The 21,512-nt window shown below is 35.5% G+C and overlaps 2 protein-coding genes across 3 annotated transcripts in view; one reads left to right on the plus strand and one right to left on the minus strand.

The window, feature by feature from the left end:
- LOC129744586 (uncharacterized) overlaps window positions 1-21,512 on the minus strand; it is a 327,683-nt gene that overhangs the window by 241,701 nt on the left and 64,470 nt on the right. The gene's annotated exons all lie outside the window — the stretch shown is intronic.
- LOC129744596 (uncharacterized) lies at window positions 1,982-3,285 on the plus strand. The gene is made up of 2 exons (XM_055737214.1): window positions 1,982-2,205; window positions 2,298-3,285. Exons 1-2 carry the CDS (start codon window positions 2,152-2,154, stop codon window positions 2,925-2,927), a joined length of 684 nt encoding a protein of 227 aa, XP_055593189.1. The 5' UTR covers window positions 1,982-2,151; the 3' UTR covers window positions 2,928-3,285.

The following is a 21,512-nucleotide window of genomic DNA, read 5'->3' on the forward strand; positions in this document are numbered from 1 at the left end:
TCAGAAATAGCAATTATGTACCTTTATTTAAGTCTCGTGTTAAACATTTTTTCGAAACTAATTTAGAGCGGTTAATTTAAGCATGATAACACTTAAGTCTTATCTTTGTTAACTATTACTATTATTTAAACATTGTAGAGGAACGTAGGTTCATTAAGGTTTTTACTAAATATTCGTAATGAAATAAATATCATATGTGAATTATTATTTAAAAAAAAACATTATAATAACTTTTCACTTTTCAATCATTATTGTTGAAATTTTCGATGGTTTATAAATTCTAACCCCTTTCCCTCCCTGTTTTTGAAAATAAAGTATTTTAAAAAATATTAGTTGCTTAAATTGGACCAATTGACAGTACTGAGTTTTTTTCAAATGAATTTCCATCCCAAATTTTGGCTTAGACTTGAAATTCGTATTAAAACATTTTCAACTAATTTAACCAAAATTTTATCATTTACTGGAGTAGATATCCTGAATTCAACACATCGTTTTTCAAATTATCATTCTTAAATTATCATAAAAACGATCTCATAGTTGAGTTGCTAATATCATGGAATGATTTTCTTAAAATGAATATTTCTATGTTTTTAATCTTAGTTTTTTTTCAGATTCAATTCCTTGAGATTTTCAAGTCTTGTGTTGTTTTTTCAGTTACGGAAGTTCGGTTTTATAATTTTTCTGAATTTTAAGAACTCAGGATCTTTGTTTCAGGTGCTAAGCTCATTTGGATTCCTTATCTGACTTTTTTCAACGATAACAGATTTTGTGTTTTAAACATTTAATCTCAATTCTGAATTTTTTTTTTTCAACCGATCATTTTTGCACTTATACCCCTTTGGCTTTGAGGTCATGAAATGAAACTTTTGTCACAATTAGAATAACAATTTGATAACTTTTTTTTTATCTGATGAGAATCATATTCATGAACATCTCATGAAAAGCTATTTTTTTTGTGTTTCAAAAATTTAAAATTGAAATTCATATTTGGTGCAATTTCTGCTTTGGCTTTGAATGTAACTTGATTCTTTCTTTTTCAATTTAATTCATATTTTGTTTCTCTAAACTTGATTTGAAATTATGATTTAGATTTGAGACATTGAATTGTGGTTTTGAATATAACCTGATTTTAAGTTTTGAATTTTTAAACTCTTATTACTGTATCTCTATGGAATTTGAATTTAATCATTTTGTTTATTTTTTGTTTGGAATTATGTATTTTATGTTTCAAATCTTCATGATACTTCCCAATTGTCATCAGGTAAATATTTCTTGATGAAGCACAAACCAAACGATCAATGATAAAATGCAAAACATATAAATATGTCTGTGGTCATTTTCCTAATTCAGAGATGTTTAGTTGGTTATAAGGGTATTGAGAAAATTGAGGATTAACACGTTTGAAAGGTTTTGTACTCTCTAAGACAGTATTTGAAAAAAAAAAAACATTCGAATCGTAGGGCCCCAAGAAAAATTGCCACGGGCCCCCCAATGGCTTTATCGGACCTTACCTAGTGTAGACTGTTGATATATAAATGGACAAGTATTATTTATTTGGTTTTGATAATCAAAACTAGTAGGTAGATTGTTTATGGAAAAAATGACTGGGTAGTTTTGCTTCAATCAACGACATAAACTTCAAGCAATTGTAAATGCCTGATTTTTTTTCAGAAGTGTTACAACCGAAATGAAATCACCTTATACGCATCTCCCCCCGAAATTTTAGTTTTGCATAAAATGAATAACAAGGCCGCTTATCAGCTGGACGGTAGACAGAAGTTGGAAGGTACCCGAGCGGGATTTGTTTGCATGGGCGGCCGGACGATAACGTTCACTGCCAAAATCTCCCGGCATTTAACCATCATCAATTCCGGACCTGTTAGATCCATCAGATAAGAACACCAGCCTTCGTCAGGACCAGTAGGTTCATATCAACTGTTTTTGTTGTTTTGTGATATAAAATGCACTGGTACATGCCGAGTCGCTATCATTCGGGCTGAGACTCTTGAAAACTCAAACGGGGGCAGGAAGTTCGCCCTCATTTTACATCGTCGATTCGAAATCCGGTGAACCACACCGCGCGCATTTGCTGATAAGTTTTTTTTTATTTCACCTTAATCCCGAACCGGAAAGTGTAGATATTCTATTGACATGAAACTGGTGCATCTTCTATCGGTCGTATTGGCCACGCTCTTCGCAACTAGTGTGAGTTGGTTTGTAGTTCGTAATCGGATTTAAGCCGATGAGATCAGATAAGATTGTTTTATACTGATATTGTTTTTTTTATTCCACAACAGGTGGTTCTGGCTGAGCGTGATGATCCACTTCAAGTATTCCCGCAGCTGAAGCGTTCCAAGAAAGTTCTCTCAGGATTCGTAGACATCCTGGGCTCGATTCAGAGTGAAGTTGTTCTGGCTGAAGAAAGCTATATCAAGAACTCTATCAAGGATGAGTCAGAAATTTTGAAGCTACTGACAGCCGATGACGTCCAGGTCAGTGGCCCTCAGTGCATCGAATTCGTTAAAACCAGTACCAATCTGTTGATGAACCTGGCCGGCATTGGATACACCAACTGTTTCAACGAAGCCGACGATGAACTCTACAACGAAATCTCCAAAGCAACTTCCATCAGCCGGGAGAAGTACGACCAGTTCAACCTGATCGGAGCCTTCCGGGGCGAAAACATTTTTGTCGATTCCGGCCGGATTCGCGATAAAATTTCCACCCGGCAGCGAAGTGGCAACGTGGTACCGAATTTATCCCAGGAAAAGCTGGAAGAGATCCGCAACGTGGCTAGAAACATCAAAGAAAATTTCCTCCGATGCATGTCGACGGCCCAGGAAAAACTGGCCGCAAATTTGGAGCACACTTCCCGGCAAATTCGGGCCATTTGTGGGGCCGAATCTTCCAAGCAAATTTTGAATTAGAGAAGCTTAACGTTTGCACGTATGCTGGTTGATTCCTCTTTTTTCCAACGTTTTTATTTTATTTTTACAACACTTGAGCACATGTACTGGGTTCGCATAAGCGAGAAGAAGCAGTCGTTAATGAAATAAATTATTCATTTTCTCGCTTCGGTGAAAGCTTTTGAGTATTTGTTGCGGGGTTTTGGCGTTCCGAGAATACAGTTGGTTGTTTAGAGTTTTGTGGAAGAGAGTTCTGTTTCGTTTATATGGCAACGGAAACAAAGCACGTGTTCATCTGCATAAGCGACTGTAAAAGCTTATAAGTGGTTTTGATAATTGAGAAAAAAAATAACGAAAGATTTATACAAAAATTATTAAACATATCAGGATCCATTATTTGTCTTAGTGAAAATCACCTATTATCACCTTTCCCTCATCAATTGATATGCATTTGACACAATGTAAAGTCAACTTTTGATAGCAGAAATTGTATTCCGTTTTTTTCCCTTTGAAAAAATCCTATTTTTGGTGTTCCTAAAATTTTGGGGGATTAAAACAATATAAAAATTGGCCAAGTTTCTTTAAAAACCTAAACACTCTCAAAGCTCCATAAGCCATTTCCTGAAAAATAAATACTGGGATGATATTGATATTGAATTTCAATATTAGGAAAAAAAAAAAGAATGACAAATAGCATGGAAAGATCATATTTTATAACAATAGAAATTTTTCATTGTTGTCATAAATCTATATAAAATAATAAACTGAGCCTACTCATAGCAGGACAACTTTCAATCCACATTAAACGAAAAAAGGATGAATGAACCTGAAAGTCAGGAGGATGTTTTTGAATTGTTTTCACAATAACTCCCGCTTTTGAACTCACATAAAAATATAAAAATGCAGAAATGTTAGCATAAGTGTGGAAAAAATTGTTGAAAAATATTGATATTTCAAAAAGTAATAGGCAATGAAAATTGACCCACTTCACCTTATAGTCATCAGGGAGCCGAGATAGACTAAGTCTTCGACTTCGACAATTTCACAGGAACCTTATCTCTTTGGTGATAAACGCCCTAGACCCGACAAGTCATCTGTTTTCCTTTCATTGTGTAATAAGATTTTTTAAAGCAGTGAAACCCCTACTTGAAAAAGATCTTTAAAACATCATCAGGTTGAAAATAATCGATTTCATGAGGGGCATTTAATTGGAAGAAATAGAAGGAAATCGAAATATTCGTTTTTTAATCAAAAACTCAAAAAAATATTTGACCGAATATTCGGCCGAATGTTGGTTTGGACAAATAGATGAATAGGTCAATATTGTCCGAATACCACTATTTGATACATCTCTATTTAAGAACATACATTAAAAAAATCAGGCATAGTAGAAAAAAAAGAACTGCCCAATACTATTTTTTTTAATTCTTCATCCGATTTTACTCAAAGATTATATGAAACTTTGATTCTTACTTTACTTGACATCGAAATATTCGCATCTACAGCCCCCCCACAATCATGGGTCACACAGTCACCGATCATTAGAACTGCTGAAATCTACTGAATGCATTAAGTATATTAAGTATTAATAGTAAAATTGCAATTTTTTTCATACGTGAACTTATAAGCTGCCGAACTATCGCATAAAATTTCCATGTTATAAGGTTTACATCTTAAACCGTTAGGCCTCTTAAGGCTATGATCATTTAGTATCCGGGCAGTTACAAACGTGTGTATTTTAAAAACTTTTCATTTGATCAAAAAACTTTCTATGAAGGAAATAAAGGTGTTAATATGACATTTATTGTAAAAATATAAAAAAATATATTTATCAATGATTTCAAGAAACACAACTTTTTCATAAAATCTCTTTTTTATCTTTGCACACTTTTTTCAGTCATGTATTGATTTATTTTTTTACCTCAGAAGCAAACCCTTTGCAAAATCATGATATTTTACACAAACTCACCTGGAAAAAGCAATTGGAATATGGTTGGAATCTTTTCATGAGTAGGCATCTCGAAGAATTTGATCTCTAAAATCTGGTTTTAACATAATTTTTTTTGTCCATCAGAACACATCTGTCATATTGCATAAAAACCGGATGCACAGATTGCGATCTTTGGAATTGATCATTATTAGTTATTTACTTGGTGTCTACTAGTCAGGCAACACTTTTTGCCTGCCGGAAATGGAATTTTGCATTATTTAAGAATTCTGCATTCAGTTATCCCCAATAACCACAGGCTTTTTACCATATTTGAGATCAAGGATTGCACTCCGATGGTTGGTTTGAACTTCGTGTGGATCCTAAAGTGGTTCCTTATACTTCTTAACCATTTGGTCACAAAAAGAAAATCAGAAAAAATCAACAGTTCATGAGCTTTCAAGTCAACAATGAAAAATTTTTGAGGCGCAAAATGCGTAAAAGGAGCAAATTCATGCAAAATTATTTTTACTATGTCTTTTTGCATCGTAAATATCTCAAACACACGTTAACTTAAAAATCTATCAAAAATAGGCAAGATAGTCCTTTTCATAACCAACACAACGCAACTTTTGCATATCCGAGCTCTATTAACATAGCTATCACCGAAATAAAGTGCCCGAATACTAAATGATCATAGCCTTATGCGGGTATTTAAAGATTCCAACTAAACTAAATGGTCTCACATAAGGACAAATGTCGAGTTTCCATTTTCCAAATGAAACTGAGCGAATAAAACGTGAAAATTCAATGATATTTGGCGAAATAAAAATGACCCATAATAATTATTGTTACAGCAACCACCAAATTCCTTACAATCATGGGTCACTTTTTTTGCAAGCCAAACAAAACATTTCTTAGTTGCTAGCTCAACTCAAATGCCCCTTGAAGGTATACTAGCAAAGAATGTCCCCAAATGTTGGCCTGAAATTTGTTGATTGCTATGTTGATATTGGTGTGCTGCCAATGGACTTCTTTGTGACTAATAATTGTGAGCAATTTGACTGATAATTGTTACGGGCTACAATTTTGACCCATATTGTAGTTTTGAAAAACGTTGTTTCGGTAAATTATGTTATTTTATAACAAAATTGAAAATAAAAACATATTTGAACTCAAAGAGGAAGTTTTCAAAGATTTTATCGTGAAATGATACGTTATTTGACTCATGATTGTGGGGGACTGGATTTCAAAATTCCAAAAACAAATCAAATATCAGATTTGCGATAGACTAACAGATTAATAACAAGTTGAACATGAAAAAATCTACAGTAGCTCACAAAAACGAATTATTTATTTATTATTAGTTTGCTAAATTAAACAGTGGTCACGAACACACGCACATAGGATCTCTTTGAAGAGATATAAATTATAGTTAATAGGCTTGAGCACACACTATTGGCATTATATGATTATACACATGTCTGGTAGCTCGAGAAAAAAAAATAATGGAAAAGTCATTTTTTCGAGTGTGCTAAAATTCCGGGTACACTTATTATGCCGCATTCCACCGTGACGTGAAATCGCTTTTCCGGACTTTTCAAAAACAAAGAAAAGAAAGAAAAGAGGAGGGGAGTTTCATCCAATTTTTTCTGCATTACTCAAGAACTACAGCAGCAAACGGAATCAAATTTGGCATGCAACTATATTTGAGTACGTGATGCTTCTATGAATATTTGGTATCCCTCACTCCTTCAAATAGATGGATGAAAAGTGGGAGGAAAGGTCTCCCTTACAATTTTCAGTATGACTAGAGAGTTGATCGAGCAAATAGAACCATATTTGGCATGTGAGGGTATTTGGATACGAGAAATGTTTCCCACCTTTCTTTCAGCGGAAAGATATAAAGGAGGAAAGGTGGGCTTCCATACAATTTTTTTGAATAACTCGAGAATTAATCGAGCGAATGAAACCAAATTTTGCATCAAAAAGTATTTGAGTACGAAACATACTTTTTCTATGTGAAACAATTCCTTTCTTGCAGTAAGATGATAGAATTGGGAATATAGGAAGGGAAGAGGAGGTTTACATTTAACTTTTTTTTTTACAAAATGGACCGAGAAATGGACAAAACTTAACATGGAAAAACATTTTGATATGATTCTATGATTATCTGAAACACCATCTTCCTTTCAGTGAGTAGGTACATAGGAGAAGGGAGGTGAGCCCAATACAATTTTGATAGCATAAGTTCTCAATTTATGCTTACGAAGCCAACAAATGGAAACAAATACGGCATGGAAAGGTTACGAGATATGTTTCTACGATTGTTATAGACCCTTACGTTTTACAGTGTAGAGAGGGGAAGAAAGGAGGAGGCTCCATATACATTTTGTTGTAAAAATTTAAAACTTATCAATCAATGGAACTATATTTGATATAAGAGGATTTTTGGGAACGAAAAAAATGAGTATGGTTATTAAAGATCTCGACCTGCATTCAGCAGGAGGTAAGGGAAGGACAGGGGAGGAGGCTCTCTTATCAGTTTTTTAGCATAAATTCATAACAAATCAAGCAAAAACAACCTTTTTTAAGTTAGATTGTTTGCGTACGATTAATTTGAGACCCTCCAGACAGATTAAAATTTTCAGATCTTAAACACAAATTTATAGAGCAAGATTCAAAATATTAGTTTAAGTTATCTTTGTGTGACAATTCGAAACTCCAGCTGCAGCTCTCATTTTATAGCGGTAGCTTATGAATTATGTTATAATTCGATTTAAAATGATACCAATAAAACAATTAAAATATGAAGAATTTTTGAAAATATCATTTGATTTTGAAAGGTGTAGCAAAGCACACCGGGTCAGCTAGTCTCATATAAAAACTTTAAAAATACAAAAAATTTCTCAGAATGATGAATATAAAGGTGATTCAAGATGTGTGGCCAACGATTCCCCACAAGCTATGATTTGCAAATTGTTTGCGTTTGCGTGACTTATTGATGTTCCATCAAAAATTCCTTTTCCACGTGAGAGATCATGACAAAACTAAGATCATAAGCGTATTAGCATATTTTTGTTATACACTTTAGGTTCCCCATCGATATTGATTGATAAATAAAAGAAGCAGATGATGCGTATTTCAGTCAACAACATATAGAAATATATGCTCACGCAAAGCGATGACGACGACAGTTGGTTTGAGATTTTTGTCTCAACACACATCTGAGATATTAAAAGTGGCCCACGTTTCCCCATGTCCCACGATACCCCACTCTCCCCTACCAAAAAATCGAAGTAACAAATTAGAAAGCATCAAAAATGTACAAAAATATTTGAACAAGCAAACCTTACTGTTGAGTTTAATAATAGACACCGCTTAATTTATGTTGATGAATGCAGTCCTAGTTTACTCCATTTCCCTCAAATACTTGCATTATAGTTTAAAAAAAAATGCATTGTAACATTCGGGAATGCATCAGAAAGTGCACAGAAACAATGGAATCATGTGAAGAACTAATTTTTAGGCAGAATGATATATACAGCTAAACGTTTAGTTGACGTAAAAGTCCTGGATCACCCCCTTTTCCCCTTAATTTAACACTAAACATACCGGCACTCTGTATATACCTATTTATACCGCCGGGGGTCAAATGACCCCTAACACCTTTTCCGCTAATACTCTCTTGTTTCTTAACCGATTTTTACAAAACTCATATTTTTGGAAAGCTTGTAACGTGACTCAAATATAGTTCTCAGACAATATTGAGCTTCAAACATGGATTTTAAAGTTATTCAAAGTCTAAGAAAAAAAGTTCGAAAAAACATGCTTCGAGGAAAAGAATGTAAGTCTGTTAATAAGTGCTCGAAGAAAAATTCACTTAGTGCCTGAAAAAGCTTAAGTTAAAAGCTATATGTTGCGTAAACGAACATTTTTTTTTTACTTTTTACGACCATGGCCGTCAAAAGTGTAGAAAAGTGGTGTAAAAACGTACTTTTTAAAGAATCAACCGCCAAAACAGTCCTAGACACAGTAGTAATTTTTTGAAAAGTGAATTGGAAAGTTGACGTAATTTGTGAAATTTTGGCATCTTTAGATTTATAATACACGAAATACAGAATTCTTGACAGTTATTTAAAGGAAGCTATTTTTAGGAAGTTTTATCAACCTGCATTTTCTGAGACTATTCCTTCACCTAAATTTAGCTTTGCACTGGATTTTAAGTATATTAACGCAAGATTTGGGCAATAAAACTATATGCACAAGAAAGGCTATTTCATACCGGTTTTAGTGATGTAATTATATTAGCGGTGCAATGCTTTACAAAATTATGATAAATATATATATATTTTTTTACTAAACTATTCTTTATTAGGCCTTTTACTTTTTATAAGTTTCAATGTGCCGTGGGTCATATTTAGTTTTACATCTAAGGGGGGGTTGTAAGGGATAACCGGAGGATTAGAGGGAATTTGGATAGAAGGGGATCTTAAATTACTGGATTTCTGCACAAGAGGAGTCAATTTTCCACTTTCCTGTGGTATGTCTTCAATTTCATCTTCAGTTGCTGGCGTAAACGATTGAGATGTCAATTTTTTGCTGGGTGGCGATGCGGTCAAGTTCTCAACTCGAGCTATTTTCTCTGTCGGGTGGTGTGTTCGTTTTTCATTTGCCTGGGGTTCACTTGGTGTATTCGGTATGTCTTTTTTTGGTTGTTGTTTTTTTCTTTTCTTGGTTGTATTTTTCGATGTGAGATTTAACTACTGCTACATAACTTATGGTTCTCAGAGTTTCTGCAATTTTGCGAGCGGCCGCCAGTGCAACATTCTGTTCAGTTTTTATCTTCAACACTGTTGTTTCGTAGGCGTACACGGGACAATTTCGGTCAAGCGGTGAGTGATCTGCTTTACAGTTCTTGCAATGTTTGACCTTAGCCGTACAAAGTTCACTGCCGTGGTTTCCGGAGCAAACAATGCACGCTTTTTCGTTCACACTTCTATTTTTCGGGTGACCATATTGGAGGCAATGTCGGCATAGAAGTGGCTGAGGATAGTAGTGGCGTGTTCGCAAACGAATGAAACTGAAATTTACGTATTCCGGAACTACTGTCGAGTTTATCGTGAGGACTAATGTCGAAGTTCCAACTATTCCTGAGGGGGTTTTTTAGTAATTCGATGGGTTGCTATTATTTTTTGCGGCGAAAGTTCTTTAAGCAGCTCGTCGTCGGTCATACCTTCGACCTCACTGCAAAAAACAACAACATTTCCGGTAGTTGAGATCTGGGTGGTGTCCGATTTCTATAGCCGTGCCATCAATAAGTGCCCCAAGGCCAATTAATTTCTTTGCTTGCTCTTCGCTTCGGATTTTTAGTACGTACCGTACGTTGCTCTATTGATCTTCCAATTATAAACGGGTTCTTAGGCAGATGAAATCCTTGTTTAGCTTGAAGGAGCAAATATTGTAATCTTCCGTGTTTGTTTTCATGATCCATCCAATCTGGTCCTACCCGGATGTTCTCCGGGAGAGGGGCTCATCTCACAAGTAACTCACTATCAATTATACTTTCCATGAAAACGATCAGCTGCCTTTCAATGTTGTTTCGAGCGCGTGAAAAAACGTCCGATCCCAACGAAGGTAGAATGAGAACTGGATAAATATTTTTCTGAAAGTAAAACCAGAATATTTGCGCTAATGCTTGTTGGTTTTTTTTCGTTTCCTTTCACCCGTCTTCGTGTGCGAATTGGCTTTGAGATATTGCCACCCACTGCGCCCGTCTGCCAAGCAAGAAATTGTGCTGACTTTTAAATAATCAGAAGCTACTTGCCTATTTTATTTATCATATTTTTACTAAGCACCGTATTGACAATGTAATTACATCACTAGAACCGGTATAAAATAGCCTTTCTTGTGCATATAGTTTTATTACTCAAATTTTGCGTTATCATACTAAAAATCCAGTGCAAAGCGGAACGTGAGTGGAGGAATTATCTCAGAAAATCAAAATTTATAAAAATGTCTAAAAACAGCTACATTTGAATAGCCGTCAAATATTCTGTGTTTCATTTTTTTTTGTAAATCTAAAGATGCCAAAATGTCACAAATTACTTCAACTTTCCAATTCACACTCCAAAAAAATTTTTTTTTAATGGAACGGCTTTGGCGGTTGATTTATTAAAAAGTACAGTTTTTACACCACTTTTTTACCTTTTTTGTGGCCATGGTCGTAAAAAATTTTGAATTTTTTTTCCTACATCTGCAACATTTAGCTTTTAACTTCAGCTTCTTCAGGCCCTAAGTGAATTTTTCTTCGAGCACTTATTAACAGACTTACATTCTTTTCCCCGAAGCATGTTTTTTCGGACTTTTTTTCTTAGACTTTGAATAACTTTGAAATCGATGTTTGAAGCTCAATATTGTCTGAGAACTATATTTGAGTCACGTTACGAGCTTTCCAAAAATATGAGTTTTGTAAAAATCGGTTAAGAAACAAGAGAGTTTTAGCGGAAAAGGTGTTAGGGGTCATTTGACCCCCGGCGGTATAAATAGGTATACCACATACGTATTTCAAAACCTACAAACTTTAAAAAAAATATTTTTATGAAAAAATACGTGCATTTTGAAAATAAAAATAGTCATGAAGAAAAATTTGCGAAAAAACAATTTTTAAAGGAGTTACAGTCATTTGAAGTTCGAAAAATGCCCTCCAATACAAAAAATGTTAAACGATATTTGGTTAAATTGATAATTGATGTTAGTTTAAACATAATTGAGGCTCTTCTTGTCGATTCAACAGTAAATTTCAAACTAATCTCGTTTGTTACAAAGATTTTTCGTTATATTTCATGAATTGAGGAGAAATTGGGGTGATTGAGGCTCTTCTCATCAGCTGAGCGCTGAACAGTACTCCTCATATGATATACTAGTAAGTTTTACACCTGATTCCACGTTTTTACTATGATTTTTTGAAGATATCTTATGAATTTAGAGGAAACATAAGCAATTGAGGCTTCCTTCGTCAACTAAACGCTTAGCAATGTGCTAGGTTTTATACAATAATAAGTTTAATGCATGATTGAATCAGTTTTGTGCGTTTTCTGACGCATTCTCAATTGTTAATCTGATTAATTTATGAATGAATTCAACGGAAATTGAAGGAAATGAAACCTTTCTCGTAAACTGAATGCCAAACTGTGTTGATCATTCAATTAAGCAATAAGTTTAACTTCTGATTCAATCATTTTTGTGCATTTTCTGATGCTTTCTCAGTTGTTACTACGAATTTTTGCTACATTCCGCCTGATTTTAGGGAAAGTCGGGGTGATTGAGGCTCTTCTGATCAACTTAACGCTTAGCGGTGTACATCATTCGATTCAACAATGAATTTACACCTGTTCCATTTTTGTGCATTTTCTGATGCGTTGTCATTTGTAATAATGACTTTTTCAACATATCGCTCTATTTTAGGGGAAATCGGGGTGATTGCGGTACGGCTATTATCGTAAACCACTCGATTCAGCGACAAATTTTACACTAAATCACTAGGTTTTCGCATTTTGTATGTGAATTCCTCGATTGTTACAGTGAAATTTTTGCACTAATTAAAAAAAAGCTATGGGAAGTTGAGGCTATTCAGCCATTTCTATTCATTCTAGTGTAAGGTTGCAAGATTGCTCGGTTTTATGCGGGTTTACCCGGATATTTTACACAAAGTTTGATAAAAGTCATGTCCGGATTTTGCCCGAATTTATTCACATTATTTGCCAAAACAAATGGAAAAACAAATTGTGTTGTAAACTTTCTTATTTATGCATTTAAACCGAAATTTTTTAATCAAATTTTATAAAAATAACCATGAAAAGTTTTTTGAAAGCGTAAAATACGATTTAAAAACTGCTGATGAGAATAGAAAATTTTCATGTTTTTTTTCCTTGATTTGTGTTGAGTAATTTCAGGATTTGGACAAAATTTGCCCGGATATTGCCCGGATTTTTGTTCGACATTTTGGAATCAAATGCCAGGATTTTGCCTGGTTTTAAGATGAAAATAGCCCGGACTTCCCGGCCCGGGTACGTGCTGAAAAAATTCTGGCAACCTAATTCTAGTTAAAAAAAAACGACACAATCAGCTAGAAGACGAATGAATCTATGAAAAATTATCATTCATGATGAAAATTGTTAGATTATACTTTGTTCGACTGCATTTTAATAAAAAAAAAACTTAAATTTAGGAGAAAAGAGGCGAAATGAACCACATGTCGTAGTAAAAACAGAAATTGGAGTACACCAATTGATTTAGTTGACAATTTTACACAACAATCTACCTTGCTACAAAAAAGCCATATAATAATACCTAAACAAATAGGGGAAATCGAGCAAAATGAGGCGTTCAGAGCCCTTTTATCAGAAAGCGGTGTAGACCATGCGAATGCTCGTGTCCTTTTGCATAAGAAATCATAGTTTTCCAGAATTTAGTACAATTTAGGTGATCGGCACAGGAAAAGGTAGCTTTTTTGATAAAAAAAAATCCCCCGTGTCGCACAAACTCATATTAGATTCAGAATTCTTCTAAGATTTGAAGAGAAATCATAACGGTCGTTTATAAGACTACCAGGATAAAAAAAATAACTAAGAATTATTGTGAAGCATTAAAGAATATAAACAAAATTTTGTAGACCAACAATTCTTTGAATGTACAAAATTTAAAAAATAATCATATCACGATCGGACTAAAATGTGATAAATAAACCAAATTGAATTGACGGGATCATATTGCGATTTTCAATGGTAAAACCCATAAATGATTCTCTATGAAATGAAGAAAAATGTGTCTTGTACATTTTTAAACAATAATTGAACTTTCCACCATATTGAACATTTCTTCTTTTTTGTTATTATTTGTTGATCCAGAGTAAAATTCTGCAAGTCTTTTCGAGATTACAGAGTTAAGGAATAAAAAAAAATTATTTCTGAAATTCAAGAACTGTTTTAAATTAAATATCACATCAAATTCGGTATCGTATTGAGTATTTTAATTTGTTCTATCGATTCTATTATATTCTTTTCTTTATATTTATAGAGAATTTTAATCAACTTGCTCACTCGTCCTCCGAATTTGTTTAGGCAGAGTTACAGTTGTAATATCAATGCGATACTGTTTAAAATTTATTGATCAAATTGAGTTGCAATTTAATTTATAAATTTGAGATGCAATTTGTGATTACTTGCTTCTGCCATTGAAAACTCAACGCAAATGTTCACATTTTTTCATTCATTTTTAGACTGTCTTCGAAATTTTATGATAGAATAAATTTTTGCAATGAAGAAGTTAATGAATATCAAATTTTCAATCTGGTATCCGAATTGTAAATTCATATATGAAAATAGTTATTTATGCAACAAGTTGTAAAATGTGGATTTTTCAGTAGGGGAGAGTGGGGATACTTGATCCCATTTTCTTATTTTCACCATATCTTTTTGGAAAAAATTAGCAACTCGCACTCTTTTACATTTTCTGACAGCGTGTAATTTCAAGTTTCAATGCTCCTAAATTAGAACGATACTTGAATCCGTAGATGAACTAGAAGCATTTTCGTGGGAGTAAAAAAATTGCGATATTTTTTAAGTTAAGGGAGACTTGATCCTTTATTCAGGAAGCCCTAATCCCTGGAAAAAATCAAACAAAACCCCAAGATAGAATGTTAATTGAAAACAGTCATGTTTGTTCTCATTTCACAATCTATAATTGTCAGAAAAAAATTTTATAGCTTATTCTCAATCCTTATGACATTGCATACTTACGGGCGTAATTTTTTATAAACAAGAGAAAATCAATTATGTTAGCCATTTTCTTCAGATAATTGATGGACGAATATTAGCTATTGGATAAATATTAGTAATCTCGTAATCAGCAATGACCACGATCCATTGAGAAGAAGAATATACCGGGATCATTTATGCCTATATATTAGGCATCAATTGTACCCAAAACCAACATTTTAGAAAACTTTTTCTGAAAAAAAGTTGGGAGTTTTCCATCGCTTTGAAAATATTGTATTTTGAAGTTAATTTTACTCTTAAAAGATTGATGTATTGGAATAAATATTTTTGTTATAATATTTCCATGTTAAGAACATTTTAAAATGATGAAAAAAGATCTCCAAGTAACATTTTGTGAAATTTTTCAAACAAAGTTCAATAACCCAAAAACTTATTTTGTTAAAATTTTTTTAGCTTCAACCATTGCTGTTTTGTTCCATTTGGCACATTTTTCTAGAACATTTGATCTTTGTACGACATTCCAGTTTGGTGATATAGCTAAGGAATCAAGTATCCCCAGGGATCAAGTATCCTCATTCTCCCCTACTAGTCAACAATGACTCAACAACATTAACGTCAAATAATAGAAAAATCGCTGAAAATTTGCTGATTTCTATCAACAAATCTTAAAAATCATGAATTCGTTTAGACTGCTACAAAGTGGAGGAATTTAAAAGATTACATACTACACTCTTCAAAATTTATTACGTGATTTAATTTTTATTGATCGCCGGGGCTAGGTTTTGTAAAAAAAAAATTGAATTTGCAGTGATTCCAGTCTTAAAATCTTTTTTTAATTGATTTTATTTGCATTCCCTTGATGTGATTTCACTGCAGAAATTTACATGCCTTGGAAAATTTCACAACGTTCTGTTTGGTATTATTCAATCCAGATCAATTTGGAAGTTTAAGAGTGGCTCCAGAGAGTTAACGAATTGGCTAAAAAAAGTGTGCCACACTCTTGCTTAAAATATCATCGTATTAAAGTTTTGCAAAATATGAGGAATGCATCCTCTTGAACGCCGAAACAAAGGTGAAAACAAATTTTTAGCATATTCTGAGCATAGTTCTGTAATGTCAATTTCCGATGTATTTGCATGGCAAATTTGTTTTTAGCCAGGAAAGTTATGTTTTATCGAGATATTTGCATCTGCAATAGCACAGGGCATAGAGATACTATAATAATACCGAGATAACAGAGTGGATTTGATAGAAAAATACATCAACTTACCCAACTAAATCACACTCAACTCATTTTTCTCCAGTTGAATAAATCAATTTTCTTTGTTCCAATTTAAAAATTCATAACAAGTAGATTTGCTGAAAAAATGGTCTATGATATCCACTTTACTACACACATTTATAAAAAAGGTCAAATTTTGAACCATAAAAACATTTTTAAACCAGCCACACCAATGCGATATACTGAACCAAAGAAAAAAAACCTCCCGTTAACATTTCATGTCATTGCAGCGAGACATGTTGCTTTTTTGGTGACTGGAAAAAACGTGCAGAAATAAACAGGAGAAAACAGCGAAAAACTTTTACCAGCATTCTCTTCTACTGGTTAGAATTTAATATGTTCAAAATTACTAAATCGCACATACTTCGAGAAAAAAATGTTATGGAGTTGCATCGTTTGCAGACAGACTAAGGCTTTGGTTTTACTTTCCGCCTTGACATAGTTTGATTTTAATATTCGGAAAGTTCCTTTCAACCCCCTTCATAAATAACGGATGTCAATTGAAAATATGTTTTTTTTTTCAATAAAAAAAATTAGGTTTGGCTATTCTGTAAAGTCTATAGAAATCATATTAGCGAAATATTCTTAATGTTAAAATAACAATTGATGAGTGAGTATATAGTTTATTTTCTTTTAAATTTTAATGTATGATTGATGAGATATCATTAAATGATTAATTTTTCCAGCAAAATTTAAAATCTGAAGAACATAATTCAAAAACAGAAATGTATCCACTCAAATCACACCCATTGAAAGCTAATTTCAAAGTGTACCTTTTTTGGCCAAGTTTGCGCCAAAAGCAATGCAGATGAAAACCGATCGCAAATCAGAATATGAATGACTTCTGAGAACCGATTTCGATTTCTTTCGGGTCCATTCGCTGCCATCTTAAGAAGTTTTTCCCTCGTATCGGATATTGACATTTCGGGTAAAAGGAAACGAAGAAGAAAAAAAAGACGACCGCACGTTCGAAGGTTTCCAGTCGGCCGCAACCGCGAATGTTATGCCTTTCACGTACCTTCGACGATGAAAGTTATACGCAGAGCACTTTGGCTGTTACAAATCCGCGCCCTTTTCCGCGGTTCAGTTGAAGTTGAGTTGGGTGGATTTAAAATTTATGCAATCCGGCGTAAGAGTAGGGAACGATGACGATGGGCCCGGGTATTGGTGTGACAAATTCATCTGCATAAAATTATGATTAGCCTCATCTCATCAGTAAATTAAACTTCATCGTTGCTCGTTTCTGCTCCAGCGAATTTGTGTGGTACGAAATAAATGGACACATTGAAGTTGACATGAGAATTATGTTCATGAGTGAAGAGTGCATTTTGCTAGATATGACGAGAATAATTTTATTACGTCTAACTATAAAACGATTGGAGATTGCGTAAGAATCTTAAAACTAGTTGCAAGGTAGGTACTCATAAACCCAAAAAAAAACTGAAAAATCAGAAAAACTAGAACTAGAAATAAAAATCACAAGAACAATTCATTTATCAGGCGGAATTGAAGCTGTTGCTTGTCTTACAACTATAAGGGGTAAGGATTTATGCATTGTCAGTTTGTACTGGCATCAGAGAGTTGCAGTGGATTGAAGTCACCTAGAGGACCTGTGTTCACTGCTACCTGAGCCAAGGTTGATCCTGGGTGATTTCAATTCGCATGGAACTGTCTGGGGAGAACAAGTTGACGATAGCCGTTCTACTCTTATCTATGACATTTGCGACAGTTTCAATTTAACAGTTTTGAACACGGGTGAAAAAACACGGGTGCCTAAACCTCCTGCAAGACAAAGTGCAACTGACCTCTCACTCTGCTCAAATTCCATATCATTTGATTGCCAGTGGGAGGTAGTCCTTGATCCCAATGGTAGTGATCACTTGCCAATCAAAATTACAATCACCAATGGGTTCAACTCTTTAAATTCAACAAATATGGCATATGACCTCACAAGACACATCGACTGGAAAAAATACTCGGACACAATAATATCATCTATCGATTCAATGCCTGTTTTACCTCCTTTGGAGGAGTACCACTTTCTTTCGCGTTTGATACATGATAGCGCAGTTAGTGCTCAAACGAATCCCATCCCAGATCCATCTGTTCGTCGAAGGCCTCCCAATCCATGGTGGGACAGTCAGTGTTCCAATCTTTACAAAGACAAATCGAACGCTTTTAAAGTTTTTCGGAAACACGGAACCCTGGATTACTTCAACACGTATTTTTCTCTTGAGCAGCAATTTAAAAACCTGATCAAGCGGAAAAAACGTGCGCATTGGTGTAATTTTGTGGAAGGTTTATCGCGGGAAACATCCTTAAACACTTTGTGGAATGTGGCACGGAGCATGCGTACTAATCGTTCTTTCACGAACGAAAATGAAGAACATTCGCATAAATGGATTTTCGATTTCGCACGAAAAATCTGTCGAGATTCCACATCTGTGCAAAAAATCATGCGAAGTGTGCCTCCGAATAGATGTGATTTGGATTCCAGCTTTTCGATGATGGAATTCTCACTTGCTCTCCTCTCTTGTAACAATTCAGCTCCGGGAGTTGAAAAAATAAATGTTAATGTTGAAAAACCTCCCGGATGCCGCCGAATCAACCGCCTAATTAATCAATTCTTGGAGCATAACGTTGTTCCTGAAGATTGGAGACAAGTGAGAGTTATTGCCATCCAAAAGCCTGGGAAACCTGCGTCCGATTTTAATTCGTACCATCCAATAGCGATGTTGTCTTGCATCCAGAAATTGATGGAGAAAATGATTTTGTTCCGATTGGATAAATGGGTGGAAACAAATGGTCTCCTTTCAGATACTCAATTTAGGTTTCGCAGGGGCAAAGGGACAAACAATTGTTTTGCTTTGCTGTCTTCAGAGATACAAATGGCGTACGCAAAACGTGAGCAAATGGCTTCAGTGTTTCTAGACATAAAGGGAGCTTTTGATGCAGTTTCAATAGAGGTTTTGTCAGACAAGTTGCACTCCCGAGGTCTGCCTCCTCTATTGAACAACATCTTATACAGCCTGCTTTGTGAGAAACATCTGAACTTTGCTCACGGAGATATTGCAGTTAGAAGGATCTCTTACATGGGCCTCCCGCAGAGTTCATGTGTGAGTCCACTTTGTGTATCGACAGTTTATCTCTGAAGGCTGCACTTTAAGACAATTCGCAGATGACGGCTTAGTATCTGTAACAGGTAATACTGAGTCACATCTGTACAGGCCTCAACAAGACACTTTAGACAGATTGTCTTCCTGGGCTTTGGGGCTTGGGATTGAGTTCTCTCCACAAAAAACTGAGATGGTTGTTTTCTCTAAGAAACATAGACCTGCTCAACCTAAGCTTCAACTCCTAGGCAGAGCGATAACTCAATCGAGGTGTTTCAAGTACCTATCTTAGGGTTTGGTTTGATTCCAAGTGTACCTGGAGAGCCCACATTGAGTATCTGAAAGGAAAATGCCAGAAAAAGATAAATTTTCTCCGATCAATTACCGGCACCTGGTGGGGAGCCCACCCTGAAGATCTTATCAAATTGTACCGAACAACTATTCTCTCAGTGATGAAGTATGGCAGTTTCTGTTTCCAATCAGCTGCCAAAACACACCTCATTAAACTCGAGCGTATCCAATATCGTTGTCTCCGAATAGCGCTGGGTTGTATGTCCTCAACACACACCATGAGTCTCGAGGTTTTGGCAGGCGTACTCCCACTAAGAGATAGGTTTTATTCATTATCTTTCCGGTTCCTCATCAGGTGTGAGGTTATGAACCCTTTGGTGATTGCAAATTTTGAAAAGCTACTAGAGCAAAATTTTCAAACAAGATATATGACTATATATCATGAATTCATGTCCATGCAGGTTAATCCTTCATCGTTCTCTCCCATTCGTGTTTTTCACCCTGATTACGACACTTTTTCTGTCCAGTTTGATATGTCCATGCAGCTTGAAATCCGTAGTATTCCGGAACACCAGCGTTCTCTTATTGTTCCTAGGATTTTTGAAGCAAAGTATGGACACGTCAATGCTGGAAAAATGTACTTTACTGACGGTTCTTTAATTGACGAGTGCTCTGGGTTTGGCGTTTTCAACCAAAGTACTAGCGCTTCCTACAAACTTCAGTATCCATGCTCACTGTATATCGCTGAGTTAGCAGCTATACATTGGGCACTTCACAGTATAGCAGCACGACCTATTGGACACTACATCATTGTTACAGATAGCCTTAGCTCTGTTCAGGCTATTCGCTCATTAAGGCTCGGAAAACACTCGCCGTACTTCCTTTAGAAAATACGTGTATCATTGAGTACTTTATCTAGACTCTGCTTTTCTATCACCTTTTTTTGGGTGCCGTCACATTGCTCAATAGTGGGCAACGAGCAGGCCGACTCGTTAGCAAAGGTGGGTGCAGTTGAAGGTGTTATTTATCAGCGTCAAATCGCCTTCAGCGAATTTTACTTTTTGGTCCGTAAAAACGCACTCGTCAACTGGCAGCGCAAATGGAACGAAGATGAGTTGGGTCGGTGGCTTCACTCGATTATCCCAAGGGTAAGCCTTAAACCATGGTTCAATAGATTAGACCTGAGTCGTGATTTTATTAAAACATTTTTCCGTCTCATGTCTAATCATTGTGCTTTGGACGCGTTACTCTATCGTGTAAATCTTGCTAGCAGCAATTTGTGTCGTTGTGGTCAGAGTTACCATGACATCGAGCATATTGTTTGGTCGTGTGAGGACCATCTTATCACCAGAGTGAATTTGATTGATTCCCTTCGGGCCCGAGGTAAACCACCTAATGTTCCAGTGAGGGACGTGTTGGCTGCGGTAGACCTAGACTAGGGGAGGAGCGGGCTATATGCGCCTATCAAGCAGAATACCGATTAAATCAAATATGTCATCGAATATGTGTACAAAAACTATATAAACATGAGTAGACATCTGTTTTCTATACACTGGAGTAATTTTTATGTTGAAATCTCCTTCAGGTTTTGAGAAATCGATTTTACTATAACTGTTGTCAAATTTGACGAACCTTGAAACTAGGCCTTCGACTAGCTCAGGACTCCAGCCAATCTCAGGGTCGGCTCGTCGTAGCTAGGAAATACTTACTCACCTGTTCGATGTCGATTACCTCCCACCCAGTTATAACCCGTATTTAAGATGCTATTTCGGTGCACGCAATAAAGTACAAGAAGTTTTTATAGGGCAGCAAAAGGGATATATTGAGAAATATTTAAGAATCGAACTAACTTTAAATTTAAGGATTTTAAATGGAAAGATTTTATTTAAAAAAAACACTTTATGACTCACTGCTTGCTGCTTCTGGACCCGTCGGTGCTGCCGGACACCTGCTGGAACTCGCTGCCGTGGTACCACGTGTCTGGAACTTGGAGTTTCGCCGGGGATACCAATACCCGGGCGTGCTGTCAGGGCTTCTTTCTCGGCCTCGGATTCCCTCAGAAGGGCCAGTCAGACGCTCTTGACTTGCGCCGACCCAGGCCTATTTCCGAGAGGGAGATGGTGGGTGAAAACCGCAGTTTTCACGGTTGGTCCTTAGCCGTATGTTGACGGACGGCCGGTGTCTTCAGCCGTATGTTGACGGACGGCTTTTCGA

The sequence above is a fragment of the Uranotaenia lowii genome, chromosome 2 (genome assembly GCF_029784155.1).
Source record: "Uranotaenia lowii strain MFRU-FL chromosome 2, ASM2978415v1, whole genome shotgun sequence".
NCBI lineage: Eukaryota > Metazoa > Arthropoda > Insecta > Diptera > Culicidae > Uranotaenia > Uranotaenia lowii.